The sequence below is a fragment of the Dermacentor variabilis genome, chromosome 4 (genome assembly GCF_050947875.1).
Source record: "Dermacentor variabilis isolate Ectoservices chromosome 4, ASM5094787v1, whole genome shotgun sequence".
Taxonomy (NCBI): Eukaryota; Metazoa; Arthropoda; class Arachnida; order Ixodida; family Ixodidae; genus Dermacentor; species Dermacentor variabilis.
Window position 1 is genome coordinate 152,031,518 of NC_134571.1, and position 25,753 is coordinate 152,057,270.

General features: G+C 45.4%; 1 protein-coding gene across 5 annotated transcripts in view; it reads right to left on the reverse strand.

Annotated features, from left to right (window-relative positions):
- The window catches only part of LOC142578017 (uncharacterized), a 67,593-nt gene extending 42,171 nt beyond the window's left edge, over window positions 1-25,422 (reverse strand). For all 5 annotated transcript variants that reach the window (XR_012827130.1, XM_075687446.1, XM_075687445.1 and 2 more), the window contains exons 1-2: window positions 25,304-25,422; window positions 22,944-23,004 (exon numbers count right to left, since the gene is read on the reverse strand). Coding sequence is in view for 2 of the 5 variants with exons in the window: in XM_075687445.1 (XP_075543560.1) it covers window positions 22,944-22,992 (49 nt within the window). In the remaining 3 variants the exon portion in view is untranslated. The remainder of the gene's footprint in view (window positions 1-22,943; window positions 23,005-25,303) is intronic.
- Between the last annotated feature and the right edge of the window lie 331 nt (window positions 25,423-25,753).

The following is a 25,753-nucleotide window of genomic DNA, read 5'->3' on the forward strand; positions in this document are numbered from 1 at the left end:
CTGATTGTTCGCTTTTGGAGAATTATTTAAAAGGCGTAAGCAAGAGACCCATAGACTGAGTTGTGATCTGCGACTAAGTGTTATAAAACCGTAAGTACTTATGAGTAAGTCATCTAGTCTATACTAAAACAAAAATGGGATGTTAAGACGGCTTCAGCCTTGATCGGTGATGAAGGCGGTGCAACATATCAAAATTCTGCATAGCGTTACCTGGTTTGACGAAAATACTGCGGAATGTGGGCCTGATGAATGTGGGCCTGAGACGGGGCTGTCTAACGCAACGTATCAAAGTACGAGCTGTCACGAGCCCTGAAGACAAGATACTCGCACGTTACACACGCGCCAAACTCCTCAAAAAGTTCCGTAGTTCTTATTTATTTGTTTATTTACTTACTTTTCCGTACCTTACTTAGCCATAGTCAGGCATTGCGTAAGGGCGGCATTAGAGTAAATACATACATAGGGATTGAATTACAATGAAGCCTCAACAAAGCGAAACATTGATTAGGACAGAAATGTGCGAATTAACCGAAGAAGCTAACAAGATACACTAAAAAAGGAAGCAAGTAACAATAGGATAGAAAGTTCAAAAAACAAAAATTAAACACAGCTAACAAAAATGTAATATTAACTACACCACGAAGTGCTACGGAAAATAAAGAAAACTGAGAAACGATCGCTTTCACGTAAAAAAAAGAAAAAAAAGGAAGAAAAGAAATGGCCGGCACCAGTACTATGGGCCAGGGGAATGGTGAAAGAGGAAGATTTAAAACATCAGATTTTAAAGCGCAGAAATTTTTTTTAAGATTATGTGATGTCCCCCTGATGCAGTTATCCGCTAGGTCCTTCCACAAAGAGATAGCAGGTGGAATAACTGATTAGTTAAATGCGCCAGTATCACCTTGCAGGCGTACTAAGTCAAAGTTCCTACGCTGCATGCGTGAAGTTCGATGGGCGAGATCAAGGTGCACATGGAAATATTAAGTTCACAAGAGGAGGATGAATGTGACCGTAGCCCTATGGTTCTAGCATCACGTTATCTGTTCGAAGGTAGACGCTCGATTTGAATGACGGTCGTTTATTTTATTTTATGACGGATGGTGAAAAGCAAGTCTGACAGAGACCTAACCTACCGGCATTCTGTCCAGTGCCTGAAATGTGGCAAAGAATACTTCGCAATAAAATTGTTACCGTAATTTTAAGCAGAGTTAGGCTACACTTGTTATCCACTTTGATTTACAATGATGTCTTCCACAGGCATGTGCACATTCTAAAAAAAAAGGCAGTTTTACCGATTGTGTTGCTGAAACGCCGGTATTATGCAATGTGGTGCCGTTGTCGGCTACACGGGACGGCGCATGGAAGCGAACGAGAAAGACCTTCCAAGGAGCGCGCGTGCAACGTGGAATGCAGTGACTCGAGAAAGGATAAAATCTGAAGATGAGCTGACGCATTGTGTGTCTGTCTCAACGCTTGTCCGTCTGCCACAACAAAGCCTGCTCATTCTACCGAAGAGGCACTCTCCTCTACATTCGGAGCTGCAACACGCAAACAGGACTTTCACTTGGACAGGCATCGAGCGCTTCAGGAATATGCTTGCAGCTGGAAGAGTCCAGCAGACGCGCCTTGTAAAAAAAAAGCAGGGACGTCATTGAAGTTAACGAATTTAACCTTTCGTCGCTCCGGACTGTCATTCAGCGCATCGCAAAAAGAAAGCTCACGAAGATCAACGGTGACACTCATGCCGCGAAGTCCGACGATGACGTCGCAGCTGACTACGATTCCACACTGAAATGTGAAGGCCAGGCCGGAGGCGCCCTGAAAATGCTGCTACGCCATATTTTGGAGAAGTCTAATTCTCCGAGTGCCGGTACAGGTCTTCACTTTGAGCCATCGCCGATACAGCCTACCAGCGAGATGCCGTTTGCTGAGACCACTGCCCAAGTGAGTGCCCCTCCGCAATGTGAACCGAGAACAGCTATACCGGTTCCATCAACTTTCTCACAGAATGGTTCGCAAACTACAAGGTCATCGAGGAAAAGCACATTGAAAACCTGCGTAACCTCTGACCTGTGAGCTCTTCGATCCAAGTCATGGAAATGTGGAACCTGTACGATTTTCTACAGATGAATATCAGAAGACTGAGAGGTGTCAGAGTTCCTGCATCGTCATAGGAAGCAAGAATCTGAGAACTGCTGACGAAAGCCATCACTCAAGAAGTCAGGGTAAATTATCATAGACACAGAAACCTCACTGCAAATAGCAATCGTAACCGATGACAAAAAGCGTAGGGAGACCTCCAAGGTCTCACACAGTAGTTTCACATCGACGTTGATTACAGGTAACGACCAGCACATGGTACATTATTGGCGTTCAGAGTAAAATACCTGCTGCCCTCATCCAGTCGCCACCACCTTCATCGTCTCCTGTGCTGAAGAATAATGTCACTACAGCGTGCGCCTTTGCGAGAAGCACTTTGCAACCTCATAGTGCGACTCCTCCTTGGGCCATAAGGAGAAAAAGCGTATGATGACGGCAAGCTGCAGCTGTTAACGGTGCACTACTCAGTGACATTGGGGCCCACGACTGCCATCGCAAAGTCAATTGCATCACTGCAGAGGCAGGCGTTCTTCATCGATGTGTTATAAGAATAGGCCGCAGTTCATTACACATCAATCTCAATCTCAGCAGTGCGTGGATGCATGCTACTCACGGAATCAGCAAGAACCGTTGCAGAGTTGACACTGCTATTCTACTTCGGACTTTCACAGCATGAATGAGCGGCCGCGATCTTTGCTGTTACGTTCGAGCCATCCTTAATAGCAGCAGACAACGCACGTTTGTTAGCCATCAACCATCGCTGAAACTGAAACTCTAAGCCACAAATGAAGTTTATTTAACCATTAGCGTATTCAGTATTCGCAGCCCCAGCCGCACTGCACGACGAATCGTGACCAAACTTTCGCTGTTGAGTAGGTTTGACGATATTCTTGTGAAAATTGAGGCTCTTGGAATCCCATACATTTCGAGAATATTGTGGACATTCCACATAAGATCGATTTCGTTATGACAATAGAGAATTGTTGTAACCCCTCGCTGACGCTGTTGCTTTTTCTGGAACACTGCAGGAACCAGAAATAAGCTTGCTAATCGGAGCTGATCAAATTGTAAGATTATCAGAAAACAGGTGAGATCGGTTAAGGCCACGAACAAACTGATCGCTAGGAGCTCGGCACCTTGATTAGCACTGCAAGGCCCAAAAAGCCATGTGAGAAGCCTCAATCGACGTACGCAGACTAACGTTTATGTTTCCAATTCTTGTCGCATGTTTTAAGATGTGTCCGCATCCCTGTAGAAAGTCTGACAACTGAAAATATGAGTGGAACCTATCAGCCAAATGAAGGTGAACATGATAATATGGTTGTGAAAAAAATTAACAACAACGCTATGGTGCACGACCTTCACTAGATGTAAGCCTCCCGTATAAGGCGCTTGACGCAGAACTTGAAAACAACTGGTTGTTTTCCCCTAGTTGCTCCCCTTAAAGAACATTCACTGCCTAGGCTCGAGCTCACTGCAGATTTCGTCGGGATAAGGCTTTAATGGTTCAGTACATTAAATCTTCTCTCCCTGCAGTATTTTTGCTCAATGGACTCCATGGTGGCGCTAAGTTGGGTCAAAGCGTCCGCCATGAAGCGAAATCCGTTAATCGATAATAGAATCTTCACTATACAAACACTAACAGACCATTCTCAGTAAAACTATTCCTGTGGAAGAGACAACACGGCAGACTTGCTTTCCAGGGGACTGTCAGCGCGTTTGGGAACACGGACCGAATGACTTCCAGCTACTACTGTAGAGACCTGTACACTAATTGTGAAGGAACCGTGTGCATCCGGTACCATCATACTCCATGAGTGAACAGAGCCCCGCCCCGCTCACTTCGGCTTGAGCAGATATAGCGCCTGCACTCGCGTGCCTTGAGTGACTCTCACGATCCTAAGGTTGATTAATGACTCCAGATGACTAGCATGTCCCAAACAGACTGTCCTATACAGAAAATTCCCGTGCGGAAGTTTGCTGGCTATCCCGCACCAAAATATAGGCTCTCCCAGCCGAAATACTGCAACTGAAAGCTGGCTGCAACATCAAAACATCGTCGCGGATAAAATTTCTGCGCCCATATATTATAGAGAACGACGTACTTACGCACAAAATGCGGCTAGAGAACGCAGTTACCCTGCCTAGAGTAAAAAGCCTACTACTTATTCCTAGAAATCATCGAATGCGCAGCTGATCGCCCACAGTGTTCGCAAGCGTATCTTTCTCGCTGGAATTACAGTTGCAGTGACACAGCTGCAAGAAAGATTCTGGATTGTGGCCGCTAGGCAGTGCGTGAAGAAAGTGATCGCGAACTCTTGATGGTGTGCTTGTTATCAGGCGAAATTCGCCTTTGTCCCAATGACAGCACTGTCTGAAGAGCACCTACAAATGGCCCAGCCTTTTAACACAGTAGTAGTGGATGTTGCAGGCTCGATACCTGTGAAAGGTGAACCTGTTCTTAAAACCCAGGTTACCATCTATCCGTGTGCCTTAGTACAAGTCATTCATCGTGAGCATGCTGCTCGTGCTAACCCCCAATGCTTTCTAGGAGCATTGCACGAATTCACCACTCGCCGTGGCTGCCCACATGTTGTTTACTCTGACAAAGCATTATTTTCTAAGCCGGCTTTAAGACAGCTTTGTGTGTTATATGAACTCTGATAGGAAATTGCCGATCGAGGATATTTTTGCAAGAACGCGATCTTTGCTGGCATGTCTTCTGGGAACGTATGGCCCGCTCTGTCAAGGACAGTCTCAGAAATGCTCTTAAAATCGTTCATCTTTTCTTAACAAGTAGCCGCTATTTCAACGGAACTCGAAGCCACCATAAGGAGTCGTCCATATATCTATCTGTATACTGCACCGGGGCAACCGGAAGTGTTAACTCCCGCTAATGTCTTGTATGGTCGCAAGTGCACTGTCCCTCTCAACTGGAAAACTCCAGAGATTAAACACACGATGCATACGGTGCTGCTTGAAGCGTGGATTTATTGGAAAGAAGTGGAATAAAAATTTCTGGGTGTGGTGGTATAAAGGATACTGGTTTTTCTCAGAAACACGCATTAATAGATACGCTAGTGCTATAACAAAAATAATGACAAATTATGTGGTTATTCTACAGCATGAGATGTGCCAAGCGTTCCCTGGAAAGTGCGAAGAGTGACGGACATTCTTCCTGGTGCAGGCGGGGTGGTAAGTGGCTGTCAGTTGAGGTTTTTGAATGACCACATAGTGTGCAACTGACGGAGCGTTTGTACCATCTAGAAATATACCCCTAGCACATACGGCACCGAGAGTGGTAAAACTCGTGTGTTAACTATTGTGATAGCTTCGTCTTCTACACAGAGTGGCGCATGGAAGCGAACGAGAAGGGGTGCTACTGAGCACTCGTGGCACGAGAAATACAATCAATGAGCTTGAAAGGAAAAAAAAATCGGAATACGAGCCGACGCATCACGTCTCTCTCTCAAGGCTGGTCGGTCTGTGATGACAAAGCATACTTTTTCTTCTGTAAAACAACCTGGTGTTTACAGGGGTCACTCAATCCAATTCTCTTTATCTACCAAGAAACATCCTGGCTGGACTCCTGGGCTACAAGCTGCAAGAAAACAGCTTGACGAGGCCCAGAAGACTATACATACACTGGTAAACTGATAATAGATATTTAAAAGCATCACGAAGCACTACCGCACTGATAGTAGACCATAATTATACATTAATTGAGAACCTGCGCTCTTACTTGAAAAGAAAAAGAAAACAAATTCATGATGATGATGATGATGATGATGATAGCAACTTTATTTTACCCGCCGGATAAGGAGGACCCTACTCCCCGTCCCCGGCACACAGGCCTTGGGGACGGGGGACGGAACCTCCGCGATTAGAAGCAAGCAAAGAGGCCTTGACTCTTCGCGGCTTCTTCCGCCAGGCGGATGGCGTGTTGCTGTGGAGTAGGGTCCTCGCTCCGCAGCAGGGCTTCCCAGGCCTCTCTACAATTTATGTTCGCTTTAGCGCCTGGTGAGCTAGCGCATTCCCAGATTATGTGATCGAGGGTCCCTCTCGCCCCACAGTGTTTGCACTCATCGTTTTCTCTATCATGCATAACATGGTATGTCCAGACCGGGTTTACGAAGTTCCCAGGTTGCAGGCGCCGCCATGCGACTGCCTCTCTGTTGTTTAGACTTTTACCCGGTGGTGGCACCAGTCTCCTGCGTAGCCGATAATTTTCGACAATCTCCGTATAATTTTGCAGACGCTCGTCCATGTTCTGGCAGTCGGCTGGTTCCACAGCCATCCGGAAGTAGAGAGCTCGGGCTAACTCGTGCGCCGCCTCGTTGCCAGGAAGGGACGTGTGTGCAGGGGTCCAAATTAGGCTAATTTTTCTGTTCAGCCATCTACTGGCCAGAACCCTTGCCGCTTCCGGCGAGATCCTGCCCTTTCCAAAATTCCAGATTGCCGTTTTGCTATCGCTAATTATGAAATTTGCTTCCGTTCCCACGCATGCGAGCGCTATCGCAACTTCTTCAGCCGTTTCCGAATTGCGGCTTTTGATGGTGGTGGCCGATACGGGGGCACCTCGGCCGTCGACCACGGAGGCAACCGCCGCACCCGACTTGCCACTTGCCGCGTCCACGTACGCAACCGACTTGCTGTCCATTGAATCAAAGCGCTTGATTAGTGCTTCTGATCTCTTTTCCCTCCACTCCGTGTTGAATATGGGATGCATGTTACGAGGGAGGGGGGGAATGATTATATTTTCTCGGCCGTCCAGCAGGATGTTTGTCTTGCCTCGCAGTCCCCTATCTGTTTGCAGGCCTACCATTTCGAGGATAGCTCTGCCCGTGGTCGTTCGGCTTAATCTTTCGAGCTGCGAAATTCTGACAGCCTCCGCTATTTCGTCCCAGGTATTGTGCACTCCCATAGAGAGGAGCTTCTCCGTGGAAGTGGTAATTGGTAAGCCTAAGGCCCTTTGTATGCACCGTCGAATGAGCGAGTCGAGTTTCCTCCTCTCCTCTGACCCGATGTTTAAGAAAGGCGTGGCATAGAAGACACGGCTTATTACGTATGCTTGGGTTAGCTTAAGCAAGCTCCTTTCCTTCAGGCCTCGTCCTTTCAGCGCGACCCTTCTAAATATGCCCAGTGCTTGTGTGGCAAATCCCTCTAGATTTTTGATTGTCCCATCATTATATCCGTTTTCCTGTATGAAAAGTCCTAAGATTCTGATTTGGTTTACCCTTGGGACTGGTTTCTCCTCTACTTTAATGTCAAATTCCCCGCTACGATTGCACCGGAGCGAATTTGGGTTGTAGTCGAATAACTCCGACTTTAGCGGAGAGCACGAGAGACCCCTACTGGCCGCATATTCCATGACAGTTCCTCTTACGTAGGTGTCATGGTGGTGTGACGCAGCACTTTAAGACACAGCTTCTACAACAAAAAAGATTAAGCGTTGGCAATTTCAGGGCGTGTTAGAATGCTTCTACGCTGGCGTGGTGAGGAGCACCCCGAGTGAGGTTGCACGCATGGTGCGTCAATGATCGACACTTTAACACTGACGCGGAAAGTCGATGATCCCACGCGCCGCGGTAATACGTAGATATAAGTTTTTAAACAGAAAAATCGAGAGATTAAAACCAGTAGATTTATTTGGTGTTTGAGAACAACGCTGTTCTCTTTCATGGACCACTGCAACAAAACGCACAGGAATAAGTTGGATACCGGGATGAACATGTGGATGAACATGTGGAATCCACGCAGAAAAACAATATAATTATGGTTTCACTTCGATGTGTGGATGGCGACTAAATGACGAAGACGACGTGAGACACATGATTACCGCCAATGATACGTGCCCGGGCGCCCGAACGATATGGTTGTTAGGTGAGATGCATGCTTATTTTTCAGTAGGCCGAAGGTCTTTCTGGATTTGCTACCCTTCTAGAAATGTCTACATGCCTCTTCCGAGTCTCTAATGTGGGTTTCTAGTGCTTTGGTAGTGCATGTAGTGATGCTATCGCTATCGCTGTGCTTTCTACTGCATCCGTTTCTCTGGGAGACATCGAGTCTACCGTAACCTCGCTACCGCTTTCAGAGTGTTATATCTCAGTGAGGCAGCGAGCTAGTGAGCCAAGAGGGCCAGCGTAGACGCCAGTGCGCATGCGCGGTACTACATGCGCAGGAGTTTCTACGCTGGCTCGCTGAGCTATGACATTGAATTGTTCACTACACTGTAAAATAATTTACACCCTTAAAAGATAACAAGGCTGTAAATGTGCCTATGACTCACACACTATACGGTGTCATTTATATAACTGACACCCTAAGGGAGTGAGTTATTAAGCAAGGCAATATGATCACTGATTCGCAAGTTACTAAGGTATTATCCATTAACTTTTATCCATAATTCTTCCCAATCCAGGTCTCTGAATACCTCCTGTAAACACGATGTGAATAGCATTGGAGAGATCGTATCTCCCTGCCTGACGCCTTTCTTTATTGGGATTTTGCTGCTTCCTTTATGAATGACTATGGTGGCTGTGGTGCCGCTATAGATATCTTTCAGTATTTTTACATACGGCTCGTCTACACCCTGATTCCGTAATACCTCCATGATTATCGAGGTTTCGACAGAATCAAACGCTTTATCCTAACCAAAGAAAGCTATATGCAAGGGTTGGTTATATTCCGCACATCTCTCTATCACCTGATTGATAGTGGGAATATGTTCTATTGTTGAGTAGCTTTTACGGAATAATGCCTGATCCTTTGCTTGACAGAAGTCTAAGGTGTTTCTGATTCTATTTGCGATTACCTTAGTAAATAGTTTATAGGTCTCTGACAGTAAGCTGAGCGGTCTATAATTTTTCAAGTTGTTCGTGTCCCCTTTCTTATGGATTAGGATTATGTTAGCGTTCTTCCAAGATTTCGGCACGCTCGAGGCCATTAGGCATTACGTATACAGGGTAGTCAGTTTCTCTAGAACAATCTGCCGACCATCCTTCAACAAATCTGCTGTTACCTGATCCTCTCCAGCTGCCTTCCCCCTTTGCGTAGCTCCCAAATCTTTCTTTACTTCTTCCGGCGTTACCTGTGGGGTTTCGAATTCATCTAGACTATTCTCTCTTCCATTATCATCGCGGGTGCCACTGGTACTGTATAAATCTCAATAGAACTCCTCAGCCACTTGAACTATCTCATACATATTAGTAATGATATTGCCGGCTTTGTCTCTTAACGCATACATCTGATTCTTGCCAATTCCTGGTTTTTTCTTCTACACTGCTTTTAGGCTTCCTCCGTTCCTGAGAGCATGTTCAATTCTGTCGATATTATACTTCCTTATGTAAGCTGTCTTAGGCTTGCTGATTAACTTCGAAAGTTCTGCCAGTTCTATTCTAGCTGTAGAGTTAGAGGCTTTCATACATTGGCGTTTCTTGATCAGATCTTTCATCTCCTGCGATAGCTTACTGGTATCCTGTCTAACGGAGTTACCACCGACTTCTATTGCACACTCCTTAATGATGGCCACAAGATTCTCGCTCATTGCTTCAACACTAAGGTCCTCTTCCTGAGTTAAAGCCGAATACCCGTTCTGTAGCTTGATCTGGAATTTCTCTATTTTCCCTCTTACCGCTAACTCAGTGATAGGCTTCTTATGTACCAGTTTCTTCCGTTCTCTCCTCAAGTCTAGGCTAATTCGAGTTGTTACCATCCTATCGTCACTGCAGCGCACCATGCTGAGCAGGTCCACAACATGTATGATGCCAGGGTTAGCGCAGAGTATGAAGTCTATTTCATTTCGAATCACGCCGTTCGGGCTCTTCCACGTCCAATTTCGGCTATCCCGCTTGCAGACGAAGGTATTTATTATCCGCATATTATTCTGTTCCGCAAACTCTACTAATAACTCTCCCCTGCCATTCCCAGAGCCTATGCCACATTCCCCCACTGCCTTGTCGCCTGCCTGCTTCTTGCCTACCTTGGCATTGATGTCGCCCATCAGTATAGTGTAGTTTGTTTTCACTCTACCCATGGCCGATTCCACGTCTTCATAGAAGCTTTCGACTTCCTGGTCATCATGACTGGATGTAGGGGCGTAGACCTGTACAACCTTCATTTTGTACCTCTTATTGGGTTTCACAGCAAGACCTGTCACCCTCTCGTTAATGCTATAGAATTCCAGTATGTTGCCACCTATATTCTTATTAATCAGGAATCCGACTCTTAGTTCTCGTCTCTCCGTTAAGCCCCGGTAGCACAGCACGTGCCCGCTTTTTAGCAGTGTATATGCTTCTTTTGGCCTGCTAACTTCACTGAGCCTTATTATATCCATTTTACTGCCCTCTAATTCCTCCAATAGCACTGCTAAATTCATCTCACTATATAACGTTCTAGGGTTAAACGTTGCCAGATTTATATTTCAAGGGTGCTAAGAATCCCTGGCTCCGGAAAGGTGGCAATTCAGGTTTCGGAAATTTACAGCGCTAAAAAGTTATCGCCGTCACACGCTGCAACCGCGGAGTGACGACGCCGCGGACGAGCGTAGCACTCCCCACCTCAAGCTGCCCTGCCCCCTCTCCCCCCTTGGAAGCGCAAGTGAGATCACCCACTTGGCTGTGGCAACCGTGGCCACCGGCAACTCAGTGCGTGCGCATGCCGTCTCCCCTCCGGTGCTACTCCGCTTCATGCGTTTAATGTAGTGCACTCCACCGCCTTGCACCTCTCGCGTTCTTTTTTTCCCACTGAGCTCTGCGCTCTCTTCCATCTTTTGCTATGCTCATGCGTGCGATTACACCGCCGAGGTATGACGCCAATGCTCGACGCAGGAACGGGGGCCTAGAACCTGCCCTCTAGAACATTGAATTACGGCAAACCCTTCAAAGTACTGAGGGACCACCACGTCTTGGGTTGATTGTCAAACTTAAAATATCCTTCAGCATGCAAGGGTTCAACATCGCCATGACCTAGAAGTGAGGGCATCAAACACTCTTATGTCGGCTTCCTGTCTCGTGTTTTGATAGAACCACCGTGGCCTCAACGTGAGCTAAAAGAGCACATTTTCCGTAGAGTAATAACAGAAGACGACTTTGCAGAACGACAACAAGCCGATCGGGAGCTAAGAAGCATTGCATACTTCTTGATGGCCAAGACAGGCTTTTCTTATAGGGCGTTTCAGAGTGGACTATCTTCGCTCTCATTTCAAAAGAACGTTCTCATAATGAAGCGCTTTTCGCGAGTCCTTGTCAACTACATTCTCTCGGTGCCTTCTGCACTGCAACCCCATTTTTTGGACACCCTTCATGATAACTGAAGGACTGGGAACCTCGCGTTCTTCCCTACGCTTGCGAGGATGGCAAGCCGTGGCTGGACGCACACATCGCCCGTTACCTCAAGAAATGCCGAGGTTTCCAGCGGCACAAGCCACCATCCACAAGGCCAGCGGAATCGCCGCAGCCAATTAAGCCTCCTTGCTGACGGTTTTAGCAGATCATGATGGACATATTGGGGCCTTTTCAAGGCTCAGCATATGGGAATAAGTGGATTGTCATAGCTACCGACTACCTACCCCGCTACAACGGAAGAATTTCCTTTCCTAAGGGTAGTGCGGCCAAAGTAGAGGAATTATTCATCGAGAACATCCCGCTATGACATGGTGCCCATGAAGTCGGCCTCACAGACAGATGAACAGCTTTTAAGCACAAGCGTAACTGTCCAGCCAACTAGTCCAGCACTTCAAATCGGCGCTGTCTGTCTGAAGCCGCGAACCTAGCGAACGAGGAAGGCGCCAGGAGGGGCAGAAAATCACGTGCCGGGGAAACTACGAAGAAGCGCGACCGCGCTAAAAGCCATCTACTTTAAAAAACTAGCGTCATTCTTAGACCTTTCCACCACCCCGCTCTCCCCGGCGTTTCCCCTTCCAAGCCTCCTGTTACCCCAGCCTTTCCGCTCCTCCATTTTTCAATCGTCACGTCGAAGCACGCGTCGCACTTTTGTATATTCTTTTTCCAGCTCGCTCCGACCGCCATTGACGGCCCAGTGCGACGAAAGTGTGCGCAGACGGATTGATCGCGGCAGGTTGCGGGAGCAAATGGGCGCACATTTCGATGGGGGCGATATGCAAATACGCCCGCGTTCCGTCCACTGGGGGCACGTTAAAGAACCCCAGATAGTAAAAATTATTTCGCAGTACCCGATTACAGCGTGTCCATAATCATATCGTGAATTTGGCGCGTAAAACCCAACAATCATTTGTTTTCTGTCTTGTGTCCTCTGAGTGTTACAGTTAAAGCAACGCTGCTTCCCTGCGACAACTTAAAACCCAACAAATACAGACACTTGCAGTATACCGATATAAAATGAGCACTTCAATAAAGTGTTACTGGTGATAATGAGAGAGGTGGGGTAATTATTTTCGGAACCTCTGTTCAGTTGTCCCATCAGTTCGTTCTTACCATTAAATTCGAACCGCTTGCACTGTAGTAAACAAATAAAAAAATATTCCATGTACTGGTACGTTGTTCAATTTGTCAATACTGTCTACGTGTGGCAACGGTTCTCATGGCCGCCGCAATCCGTGCATGAGCTACACGAATCTGTGAAAGGCGCGGAGCAGAAGTGGTCCTGTTGCTTGGCATTGCTGGCCCCAGACAGTTGGTATCTCTCACGCGCCGGCCGAAGAAAAGTATCCTGCAGGTACGTAAATGAACCTACGAAATTACGTACACATACTTTCACGCAAGAAAAACCTGAAACTGCGGTAATTACGCGCGTGTTTGAGCACACCTTGTGCATGCGTCATGTTTCAGCAACACGAACTCGCAACATGCGGGCGCTTTACGTCTTAAATAATCATCCTTTTGTCTATCTTGTTGCGCAATTACAACACGACGTTATTAAGGCTAGTTACCGACTGACGAAGCAAAACTTGGCCTCAAAAACCGCTCTGCAGGGCTCGAAATAACTGTCCCGCGGATTTTCTCCGTTAGCGCGTTAACTGTAATCTGCTACGGCAAGGCCAGCATAGGCGGCGCCACTGTCGAGGCCGCACCGAGCACGGGGGTGGAGCGGAGGAGGAGAGAAGTGGTTGGCGCTAGTTTTAGAGATTGAGGGGTCTTAGAGGATGGATGGATGGATGGATGTTATGAGCGTCGCCTTTGGAACGGGGCGGTGGGTTGCGCCACCAAGCTCTTGTTATTATACTGCCTAATGTGCTTAGATGTCCTCTTAGAGCGGGCGGCACAGTAACGCCACCTAGAGGAAAGTGTACGTAACGTTCAGCGACGGCGGGAAGGACGAATGAGGCGAAGCGTCCCGGAGGACGAAGGCAGGCGGAGGAGCACCGGGTTCACCTCTTCTTGCAGTTGCTACAGGTATTGTTTGCGATACAGACGTACTCGCAAACGTCATACTCGCGTGCCTTACGCTGTGTGTCTGAGTGAAAGCGGGCGACGGTATGCCCACGATGGCGGCTGAATCTCGGGTGCGCAAGGCGGGAGGGGGAAGCACGCCTTATTCCGTCGCGCGCATGACAACGGAGTATGGGAGAAAGGCGGGCGTGGTAGTTCGGCCGTGCGCGGTCGCGCGGGCTTGACCTTGAAAGTGATGTGTTATGGGGGCACTCTAGGTGGGCCGATGGTTCGTAGCATTGCGTGAGCTTTGTTCTGACTGCTCAGTTTTCGTTGAGGCTTAATTTCGCTCGCTGCTGCTGCCGCGATTGATCACGCTATCGTTTTCCTAGCGAGTGTCCGCGGTCATCGAATTTGAAGTGTTCGACGCCTAGCTAAGTTAGTAATCGAATCTTTACAAGGGGCGTTCTTCTCCGGTGGCTGCTGCATTATGGCGTGGCCATGCCAACTCTGTCTTCAATGAGATCTTCGATGCGGACATTGTAAGCGTTTAGATGCACTGAGGGCTGATGGCATCGTGTGAGCTATAGCACTCATATGCATGCTCGTCACCCGTGTTCACGAAGTGAAACGTCACTGTAAAGTTTTACAGTGAAGCTTACTGAAGCGATTGCGCAATGCAGACAGAGAAGTCACCGGATGAACACCTACTTTCCACAGACGAATAGTCTTACAAAGCGCCTAAACAAGACCATCACTGACGACGACGTATGTTCATGTCAAACATAAAACGTGGGATGCCATCCCTCCCTGCAAAACCACTGTCTACAACGCACCGATGCAAGAAACAATTCCATAGATGTCATTCAAGCGGTTTTGCTGAAGGAACCCGGCAATGACGTTTGACGCCATGCGAATATATGTCAGCGACAAAGGCAACCCCCATGTCGCCGACTATTCGTAAAACAACAAAATTCGCCAATAGCTCGTCCACGTGCGTTTCAAGAAGCAGCAGAGAACCGACACAAGACTCTACAGTTTTCGACGACGCTACGTTGGTTACCATTCCGGCCAGTATGTTTGAATTTGGAGACGAATACGCCGACGTGGACCCAGTGAAAATGGTCAGCGACATCCTATTTCGGGTCGTGCCCGAGACTCCACTGACTTATTACACTGGAGTATGAAGTCGTTTCCCGCAGCGGTAAACCATCAAACTGGCGCTGTGCATGACTTTCAGTCGTTCATCGCTCATCTTCAGCCATTCCACTTTAGATAACCATCTCCAAAGCTTTACTTTTTCCTTGCTTTGCCCGGTTTCTTTTTACCTGTTCAATTTTTTCCCTTTTTTGTTTGCAGCATTAGGACAATGTTCTTTTTTTAAGAATGGGACAGTGACACCGATACTCGCTTATCTTTTCGCGGCGATCGTTTATCACTTAATAAGGATTCCCATAAAGTTATCGCTGTGCGCAAGATGCCATTTCATGAATCGAAGCTTCCTCGAATGCTCTAGGCGATTCTATAGCGCGAAGACCTCTGCAATCACACTGCATGCATGAGATTTAGTGGAAGTAAATAAATTTGCCTAAGCTTCGTCCTTCTGGCTTCAAACCGCTCCGCGACCTTGCAATTTCGTCATTTTAAGCAAAGTGTTGCGCAATGAACAATTAGGTAAACAGTATTAAAATTGTCTGATGGCAGGATTGGAATACAGGAACTATACCAGAGAATCCCCATATTGTAACTATTACAACATCACGCATGTACGACAAACGGCCATAGAACACCCTTATAACTTTCTTGCAACTAAGCCAGCATATTGAGATGCGTTGCGCGTTTTAATATAGCAACCTCCACAGGTTTCGCCGCTGTATTTAATAGCGATTTGCGTGCTCGCAGAGTATTCAGCACTTAGAAGAGTGAATGGCGCTTCGGAATCGAGGACAATGAAGAGAGATAAAGCGCAAGAAACAAAGCAACAAGAATGCCTGGATCCACAAGTACGAACATCAGATAAATCGATGTGCCTCCTGTCATTCCCATGCCGGCGAAACGCTTGCAGCGCCAGAGTTTCCTCTAGTAATTGTTGTATGAAACTGTATATATGTATGTTGTATGGGTCTGTCGTACAGGTAGGAAATTCGGGACGAGCGGCACGCGCGTTTCAGGGTTCCTTGCAGCACGAGCAGATGGCCCTCACCTCCACGCATCCGCGGCAGCAGTGGCGCCGGCCATGCGGGGGAAGAAACTTCGAACCAAATGCTAACTTTCGCCCATAGGGTTAGCTGCAAGCGTTTGCCGGTAAATATTACGGTTGCATAAGCTGCAGTTGCGGGGAAGCGCCACTGTAGCATACGACGAAGGGAGTGACGTACCTACGCGTTCGCATGTAAAAGAAGAACCCGCATAGCAACTGATTTGTGTTGCAACAGTGCTATGTGAAGGCAGCGTGTAGTGAAGACACCTGAAGAGCAGCGTGCACAAGAGGCACGGCGAAAGCGTCATTAAGGACATTTCTCTTCTGACTGGAAAACTATTTGTTGGTGCACAAATCAGCGGCGCAAGCCGAGTCGCAGGGCATTGAAACGTCTTAGGCTAATCATAACGTGAAGTGCGTGCAAATGCCTCCAGGTTAATAATTTGAAACTATGCCGCAATGGCTAATCGTTCTACTTGTTGTTTACATCTCCGCTGTCCAACCACCTTCACAGCGTGCAGTGGAGGCCAATTTTACAACGAAGCTGTTAGCTTCTCGTTGGTCCGGATTTTTCGTATCGTCGTTAATGGGCGAAAATGTGGACAGATCCCGGAGTTTGTGCAGTACCGGGCCGACCCGCGACGGAGATGAAACAGGCTTCAGCCGCTCAGCAAAGTAAAGCGAAAATTGGATACACTCATTGGAATTACGCACACAATATACAGAACAGGATTCTTTTCAATAAAGAACGACAGAAAACAAGCAACCTAATAATATAATTTGTTATAGGGCGCTCCTAATTATGCGAGGCACGTAGCGCTCACCGCATATGTTTGCCGGTAAATCTTACTATTGCAATGAAGCGGCCGCCACTGCCGCGCAAGCTGCTGCGGTGATGGCAGCTTGCGACGTGAGGAGTGACGTTACTAGCCTTTCCTATATATTAGAGCCAGCCTAGCGACAGCTTTTATTGTTGTTGCAGCACCGATATGGGCAGGCAACACACTGTCAGGGCTCCAAGAAGAGTAGCATGGATACGAGTGGCGGCAAAGGGAAAAAGAAACGGCAATATGACCTACGGTGATAGGCTGTAAAAATTATCTTCGCTCTTATTATTTCCATTATTCTAAAGCTATACAGTATTGGTGACTCAATACAGAAGATGGCGAGCCAATTTTCTTTTAGTTAGTACAATGGACAATATAGTTTAAAATTATATATATATATATATATATATATATATACAGAACACATCATACTAAGTATTATATAGAGGAAAATATTCTCTATATTATGCTATATCCCATGAAGAAGACAAGTCGCTTAGGCATATAGCCAAACTACCCGATCTCTTCATTCAGAGGTTGCCACATATTTGGTACTTTACTGAACAGTACTCTTTGCTGTGGCAGCTATTGGTCTTGTAGGCTGCAAGCATGGTAGCAATTCAGGTGAAATCAATCACGGTCCATTTCATATTAGGTGATGTAAGGAGGGCTCTAAAGAAGCGCAGTCCTCGAGTATTTATTATCACTGCTAACGAAATAATGATATAACAATGTGTGTGTAGAACATGGCATTTAGACCTCTAATTAAAAGAAATTACATTTAATCCGACCTAGACTATACTGCAGCTACTGCCCTGTACATCAGCTTATTTGGTAACTACAAATCTTCGCCGTTCTGCCAAGAAACTGCTGCAGTGGACTTGACGCAGAGGCGTGCGCCCAGGGTTATAGAGCTGCTCCGCTCTTCGCTATACGGAATCTTCAATCTAGATAACTGTACTCAATTTCGACAGTAGAGAAAACGCTTTAGGGAAAGCTCTGTAGGATGTGAAATTTCAGCTGGACAACACAATGGCACAGAATATTAGAAAGTTGAGGCGCACATGGCCCATGGAGATCAAGTACTGATAAGCAGTTGTTGGGCTGTCGCACTTAAAGCCGATCACTTATACTGTCAAACTTGCTTCACATTGAAAGAAGCAATATCCTGCCACGTTGTTACGTGTATTGTATAACCAGCAAATAGGTATGCTTCGCAGCTGGCGATGCACCACCAAGCCTCAAGGAGCATGCACCTTTTATGCGCCAAGTTCAGCTTGTACTGCTGTCACTCTGGCCAGCACTCTGAGATCACTTAAAAACATTGTCTTTATACAGCACGGTGTGTACTATATCGACTTCAGAAAGCGCTCGTTTAGGATCAGCATGATCGCATTTCTTCAAATGTTCCTTCGCGCATAACCTCCGCAAGCCGTCTAGCTCTTCTTTTTTTTTCTCCTGTAGTTATTCACTCTTTCAGTTTCTACCAGGGTGGTATACATAACGTCGTCAACGAGGCTCTTCTGTTCGACTGTGCTCTATAAAGCTAGCTTCGACGTCCACACTCAACGATGATGGAATCAACTACGCCATAGAGCTCTTGTGAAATCGTTTTGATAAAAGAAAACATGGATCAAATTTAAACTACATAAATTGCTAGGCACCATTAGTCCTACTTATCTATATAGGTCCTATCACGCGTCAAAATACGCCTCATGATGCTTGCTCACGCACTAGCTACTGTAGCATTTACGTTGATTTTAATTCCATTTCATTAGGATTGATTAGACGACTTCCACTTCAGAATGTTCCCGGGCACAATAGTACAAGATGAGTAGGTGTAGGCCGCATGCTCTTGAACACAACCAGGCTCAATCCAGCTTTTCTGTCAGTCCGCCACTCTTCGAACATCTTTGTGCTCTTCGAACATCTTTGGCACGACAACAATTGCGTAACGAAATGTATGGCTGGAGCCACGCAAAGCAAATATGAATCGTACTGATCTCGTTCAAAAAAGAAAAAAAAAGACAGATGCAAATGGGGGAAAGGCGTGTACCAAACTTCCAAGCTCAAGGACCTCCGTTTTAAGAGTGCGTGGTAGATTGCGCAGCAATAGCACGTTTTAGCTGTCTATGAGGCATCTACGCACATTCACAGCAAATACCTCAGCGGGACCATTCGATTTATTTGCCCCACACGTGCACGTGGCTAGGCTGTCTCACGCACACTGAAACTGGAATTCCATTTTAAATCCATTTCCTTTCCAAAAGTAAGCTTTTTATTATGATGATGTAGGCAAGGATGAACGTACCAAATGTTACAGCGTTCACAACGTCAGCTCGCACACATTGTCTTACGCCAGCTTAAAGATCATTGATGTGTCTGAATATTTTGCCAGAATTAGCTCTATGGAGCCCTAGAGCTGCCTTCGGCTTCGCAACAGTTCCACTGAGATCCCGCTTTTATACTTTCTTAAATTTGTTATTTCAAACAATGGTTGCAATAGGAAAACAAAAAATGCGAACAAAACTGCTGAACTCTTCGCCCTCTGATATTGCAAGCGTATAATTCGTGATCCAAAAGAAAAAACCTCGAATTCCTTCAGAAAATATGTTACGACATTTGCGCAAATTTCAAGGGCATAAAAGAGGTAACAGAAGCTCAACTTTCAATGCAATCGATAATAGTCGAATCTTCTTACTTAAGTACGCTGTGCACTACGTCTCACAAAATGTCGAAGAAATGACAATTGCATCGTTTTAAAACACGTTGAACTGAATAACAAAATGCAGATTTGTGCAGTGAAAAATATGGCCGCAACACATCTGAAAAATTGTATTGTGATGAACTGGTATACGTGATGTATTGTGTAGGGTTCAGAAAGTGCATCACGTTTAGCTAAATTGCGCGTGAATAACGTGAAATTACGTGCGTTAGTTTTTGGTGAATGAAACAATAATGCTTAAGGGAATTTATGTCGTGTTTCAGTTGAACACCAATGTTTCAAATGCACAGCAGTCAGGAGAGCTACCTTGAAGTAAGGCATTATGCAATGAAGCAGGAAAATGGTCTTCTCTCTAAACTCAATTGACATAATGGTTAGTCTCAATTGTTCTGCAGTTCATTTAGTGATCTATATTTAGAATTCATAAGTATAACGGTTATTTCGTGAGTTCATACATTGTCGACAATATTTGGCTTAGCATAACGATCCCGAACTAAAGAGTAGTATTGCGAATTTGCTCTGAGAAAAGTCAAATACCAAAATTTTCTTGTTTCTTGGAAATACTCGAACGTTCTTCTTCAGGCTGACTTGTCTTTATAAGAGATAATGTAATTTATTGCTCTCGTCGGCACCTGCAGGGCATGCGCGCGGATGGTTAGGTATCCACGAGACCTGGAATTGGATTTGCTCTCCACAGTCACCTCTGTGTTAGACCGGCGCTGCTGCTTCCACTGCTTCCATGAGAATTGAGCGTAGGAACGCTAAAGCACACAAGGAACGCTAAAGCAGACTCTTCCCGCTAGGCTGTTCAGGTACTGCGCTGAGCGGAACGGTATTTAATCGTGAATATGCGGTTGCGCCGGCACAGTGCTCGCATTACACCATGGCAGCATTAAAGTTAAGGTTTCACTGGGCGCCCACTGACTCCCACTGTTTCCTCTTAGTCTTATGTCATTCATCATCGAGGTACAATCGCTGCAACGCGACTGGTGGCCACTCTGATCACACCAGCATTTCAAGACATCCGTCTTTATATTTCCAAATGTCAAGGGTTGTTGTTTGGCCCAGTATAAACATGTCGAAGCCTTGTATAACTATAACACCGTCCAGCATTTTCCGGCCCAACGCTAAACCTCGATATCACTTTTCAATGCGTTACCCTCCTGGCCAACGAGTAATTCTTATTGTTACGATCCATGTAAAATTACCGCCAATATTAAGGTAGTATTTCCATTCATTTTAACTATCGATGACAGACAAAAAATTATTTTTTCACTTAAAAAGCAAATCTTTGAATAGCTGAAATGCAGTGCTTTTGTGGGTCCAGCCGAGGAGCGTGATTCCCTGCCAAAATACCTATTAGGCAATAGTAATCGTCCAACGACATTGCCTTTGGGTGCAGACTGCCTGATAGGTATTCCGTGATGGCTGTTCCCGTTTATCTAGGTACATTACGCTTAATTGATTAATATGCATCTTGTGGTATAAAATAACATTCATGGATCATTATCTCCATTACAGGAAATAAATTTTCTTGTTCACGTGTTCGTTGAATAAAACATAGCTGAGCATGCGTTGGTGGGCTGGTTGCTTAAGCATGATTACAAAGACGGCGCCGAATAAAACAACACACACAAGAAGGGGGACACCAGACAGCACGTAGGCGCACTAAGAACTGAGTGTTTTATTTCTTGACATAGGAATATATAGCTGCTGTCAAGGAACAAAACAACAAGAATTAACAGGGCAGTCATCTGCATCGCACAAGGAAGCCAAGATATAGAATAACTTCTAAGTGTCGCTCTCAAGATACGCCAGTCCTTTGTCGAAAGAGAAACTGAGGCTTCACTGATACAATCAACACCACGCTTTTCGATCTCAAGCGCTTCCAATATCTCCCTTGTCAGTTGATAATCAGCTCTGTACAGAACACTGGTTCTATCAAAATCTGGGATGCACTTATGAGCCCTACAATGCGCACTTATATGACCGGAGAGCTGGTTTTCCATCTTATATCCATGCTCATGTAATCTGTCATCCTTGATCCTTGACAGCAGCTATAGAATATTATGTCAAGAAATAAAACACTCAGTTCTTAGTGCGCCTACGTGCTGTCTGGTGTCCCCCTTCTTCGTGTGTTGTTTTATTCGGAGCCGTCTTTGCAATCATGAATAAAACATGATGTAGAAATTGGAAAAAAAGCTAACTCACATCACATGCCTGAATTTCCATGATAACAAGTCATTATGCTATTTTCTGTGTCGACGGGCTAAGTGGCATCAAAACATCTACATGTTTTAAAGAATACGCTACTGAGCAACAAACGACACCATTGCTCGCATCATTAGTTCATAAATATTTTACACAAGTGTTCACTTATTAGTTCTGTAACAATTTTATTACCAGGTACCGATGTCCTAGGGAACCCGCCTAAATAATGTCATTTCGTGACCCACGCCGGTGCACAATATGCTTAAAATACTAGTTACAACATTTAGACCTCGAAGATAACATTGGGCGTTTCACACCGATTCTTTTAAAAACTGATGCGGTTATCATGTGTACGCTTTTTCCCTGCTATTTTTTCTTAACTAATGTAATGTCGCATGAGTATAGACATTGCGCACCTTTATGTCCCCGTTGCTCCTCCCCTTGTGTAGAGCAGTAGGCTAGAGCGAGTTAGTTCAGGCCGACCTCTCTGCCTTCTTTCAAATAAATCCTCCATGTCTTTCTAGATATTTTCTCTGAAACGACGTATTTTTTTACCACCGTCATTTCCCCTTTTCATATCAAGTTAGGGTGCATGCTACACCTTCCATGTGGACTTGCGCTCTGGGAAAAATTTTGCAATTTGGTCTGCGCAGTACAGCGGCTGCGGTGAAAGTTAAAACCAGTAATTCTAAGCCACTAGTTTTTCTAAGCCACTCGTAGGCCACCTCAGATACTAATACAGCTTATCGAGAAAATATTAAGATTGTAACCACAACTTGCAATTGAGCCATTCAGAGAGGGCTTTTTTTGAGGCAAACCAACAAAAAAATATCGAATAGTACTATTATAGTAGAACTTGTAGGAAATGATGTAAGTGGCAATCGAAAAAAGTAAAATAAAGAATGCATGCGACCTTTAATTATTAGAATATGCAGTATAATGTGGCTAAATCACTTCTACCGTCCAATCTGATGATTTTCGTAGATGCAGAACAAATGTGATAATTCTTCACCACATAAAATTGCGCTGAACCAGCTCGCAGGCACACATCCCAGCGAGTCTTTTAACTTCTATATGCAACAAGCAGATGAAATCATAAATACTTTAGTCTACATGCGAAGAGATTGGTGAAACTGCGACAAGAAGGCGTGTCACTATAAAACCCAAAAAAGCAAGAAGCTTGCGGAATATATTATTGAAGAAATAATCAATCCACTTACACGGGAGAAATGGAATTTTACTAGAAACATTTCAAACTAAAGTTGATAGAATATCATTCGCAGCGATTTACCGCCGCGACTAACTCACACCTGTACGGCAAACCGTAGTCAAGCACTCTAAGCTGTGATATCGTGCTAAAAAAAATTTAGATACTTTAAATTTGTAGCTAGCGTGTGCTTCGAGTGATGTTAACCGTCCCAGATAGTTCGGAGACTCTCACGGAATTTTCAAACACTTAAATGCACAATACAAACGACAAATCGCCTTTAACTGTATGGCAGCTGAGTAAAAAATACAACGAAACAGCTTACCCCACAAAGTGCCCAGAAATATTATGGCAGTAATGAGTAATAATTCCATTTCGACTGTACCCTGGAAAAAAAACAATCGGCGCTCAGGCAAGTGCACACTTTTTGAGAACGTGTGTTTTTTGAAGTCAGAGCGGATGAAGCTCTGACTTTATACATAGCTAGATCTACAGGTGCCCCTTGCCGAAGCTCATCAACCCCTTTTGCGTGGGCCTGCATGCGGTGAAAGCGTGACATTATGCCGCCTGCGCACTATCAGAATGGGCACACTTGCGTTAAGAGCTTGCTGGCTCAATAAACTGCTGTGTAAAATTTCTGGCACGTAATTGTTATACGAGCGAGCCAGCAACAGCGCCCCAACTGACATGAACAAGTTCTGCCCTTTCCGCAATAAAATAAAAGCTAGCTTTCGTCGGGGCTCACACAGGGAACTTACGGCAGTTCGCTGTCTGCGCACAGAAATGATCATCGTGCCTACGTTCAGACCGCGATGGCTTTACAGGTCGCCGAACCCTAACTAGGCCAGTGGTGACCTTATAGTAACAATAAATCAAAGAGCCGTGTCTGTTTTATTCTTTTAAAAATGTTCCACGAGACTTTCACGCTCTTTAATAATCCACTTGCGATACCCGTGAGGTCGTTGAGCTAGCCACGGCACCGCAGCGGTTATGATCGTGCCTTCGACTATTCGCACAGAGAACAAATCCCAAGCTAGGCTGTGGAACTTTTTCCTAACCTTCACCGAGTGGCTCTTCCTAAGTGAGACCCTTGCCTACAGCAAGAGGCAAGTAAGGCTGCTCGCTTCTTCACCTACTGAGGTGTGGAGCTATACCTAATGTAGCCAATTGAAAGAAATTCCCGCGTCTTAAAAATCCCCGCTTTTCCTCGCACTGCAGCAGGGTTTCGTTTAATGTTGCTGTGTAATCCCTGGCATCTTGTTCATATAGATAAAATTTTGGCGAACAAGGTATTGCCAGCAAACGCACTTCTGTTAGCCCCTTTAAAACAACAAATCACGACATAGGAGTTGAGCATACACGGACGCTGTGCAGGTATCTCTAAAAGAAATATTAATCCCCAGTACAACAGCTAACAAATAAAATTACACGCTTGATTTTAAGTTACCAATACGTGGGCTACCCCACTGTAGGGGCATTGGGTATGCCCAGTTTGGTGTAGGTTCATTGCTGGGCAGCATTGCTGGGCAGTCATTGCTGGGCAGCTGGGCATGCACTTTAGTTGTATATGTATTTAAGACGCACCCCGTGCGCCAACACGCGTAAGCCTCTAATCAGCGTTACACACGAAAGCGTATACGAAAGCGTCATGCATCGCTTTCGTATACGTACCATCAATGTCACGATCCCCACACTCTGCATCCACCTAATTTCTTGTTTTCATTTCGGCATGGCTTGTGAGCAATGTAGTGCAGAAACGTAAGCTATGCAAGGCAATAATGCGGCGGCTATATGCAATGCGGTGCATAAACATAACTGTTACACATGAATAATTTAAATGTTGCAAAGAATTGTGATCAGTAGAATTGCGTCCAATGCATTACGTTATCGAATATGATCTAGAGAGTGACCTGCTTGACTAATGCTTCCCTTCAAACAACTTGTAGCACACGCTTTGGACCTGCTTATGCTTTTTTGTTAGCGGTACACTCTCTTCCATATTTACATCAGCCACCACTTTTGTACCGGGCTGATTCTAAGGCTTTTGTTGTTATAATTGAGAAAGCGAAGTCAATGTTTAGTTATTCCCTATCCTTTCTAGAACAAACTGGCTACTCCAACGGTTTTTAATGGAAGGCAATACATATTTTTCTGATATCTTTCAGAGCTAAAGTATTCTATAAACAAGTACCCAAATAACTGTCGGATTTATGAATTTGGCCAGTAATCTCGCCCGCTACAATGAAAGATTGCTACAGAAAATAAACACATAAAGAGAAGGAAAAAGCAGCACTGCACACAGCCATGTGCAGCGTGTGTTCCCTTCAGTGTATGTCAATATTTCCTGTTGAAAACCTTTCTTGGCATCAGCGTGCAAAAAAACTGAGGCAAACAAAATTCCTATATAACTACCCTTGATAATCGTTACCCGCCGTGGTTGCTCAGTGGCTATGGTGTTGGGCTGCTGAGCACGAGGTCGCGGGATCGAATCCCGGCCACGGCGGCCGCATTTCGATGGGGGCGAAATGCGAAAACACCCGTGTGCTTAGATTTAGGTGCACGTTAAAGAACCCCAGGTGGTCAAAATTTCCGGAGTCCTCCACTACGGCGTGCCTCATAATCAGAAAGTGGTTTTGGCACGTAAAACCCCAAATATTATTATTATTGATAATCGTTCCTACTCACAGATAATAGTTTATCAGGATCCACGTATAAGCGTCAGAATGAAATATGAAATGCGAGCGCTACGTGGTGATGTGCGCAGACGTGCTTTACAGTGCAACTGCGGGCGTTTTTTATTCCAACTGGCTGGAGATTGAAAAGCGCTAGGCGAACTTCTAGAGCAGCATTGACATTCTTGTCTACCCGTTACATTCATTTAGGAAGGACACCAGTGAAACTTTGGAGCGGTGACATATGAATAAAGACATTGGAGGTTTCTCAGCTAAAAAACTAGAAAATGTTTTAATAGAGCAACCAGTAAAGGGAGGGTCAGATTTTCAGTTTGCTGAAAGTTTCCGACAAATATGACACGCTGAATCTTTTACTAAAATGTTTTTAATTTCATTGTGACAATTACTGCGTTAATTTAGCCTATACCGGGTGTTTGACCTGATTTGAAGCTAAGTTTAAAGA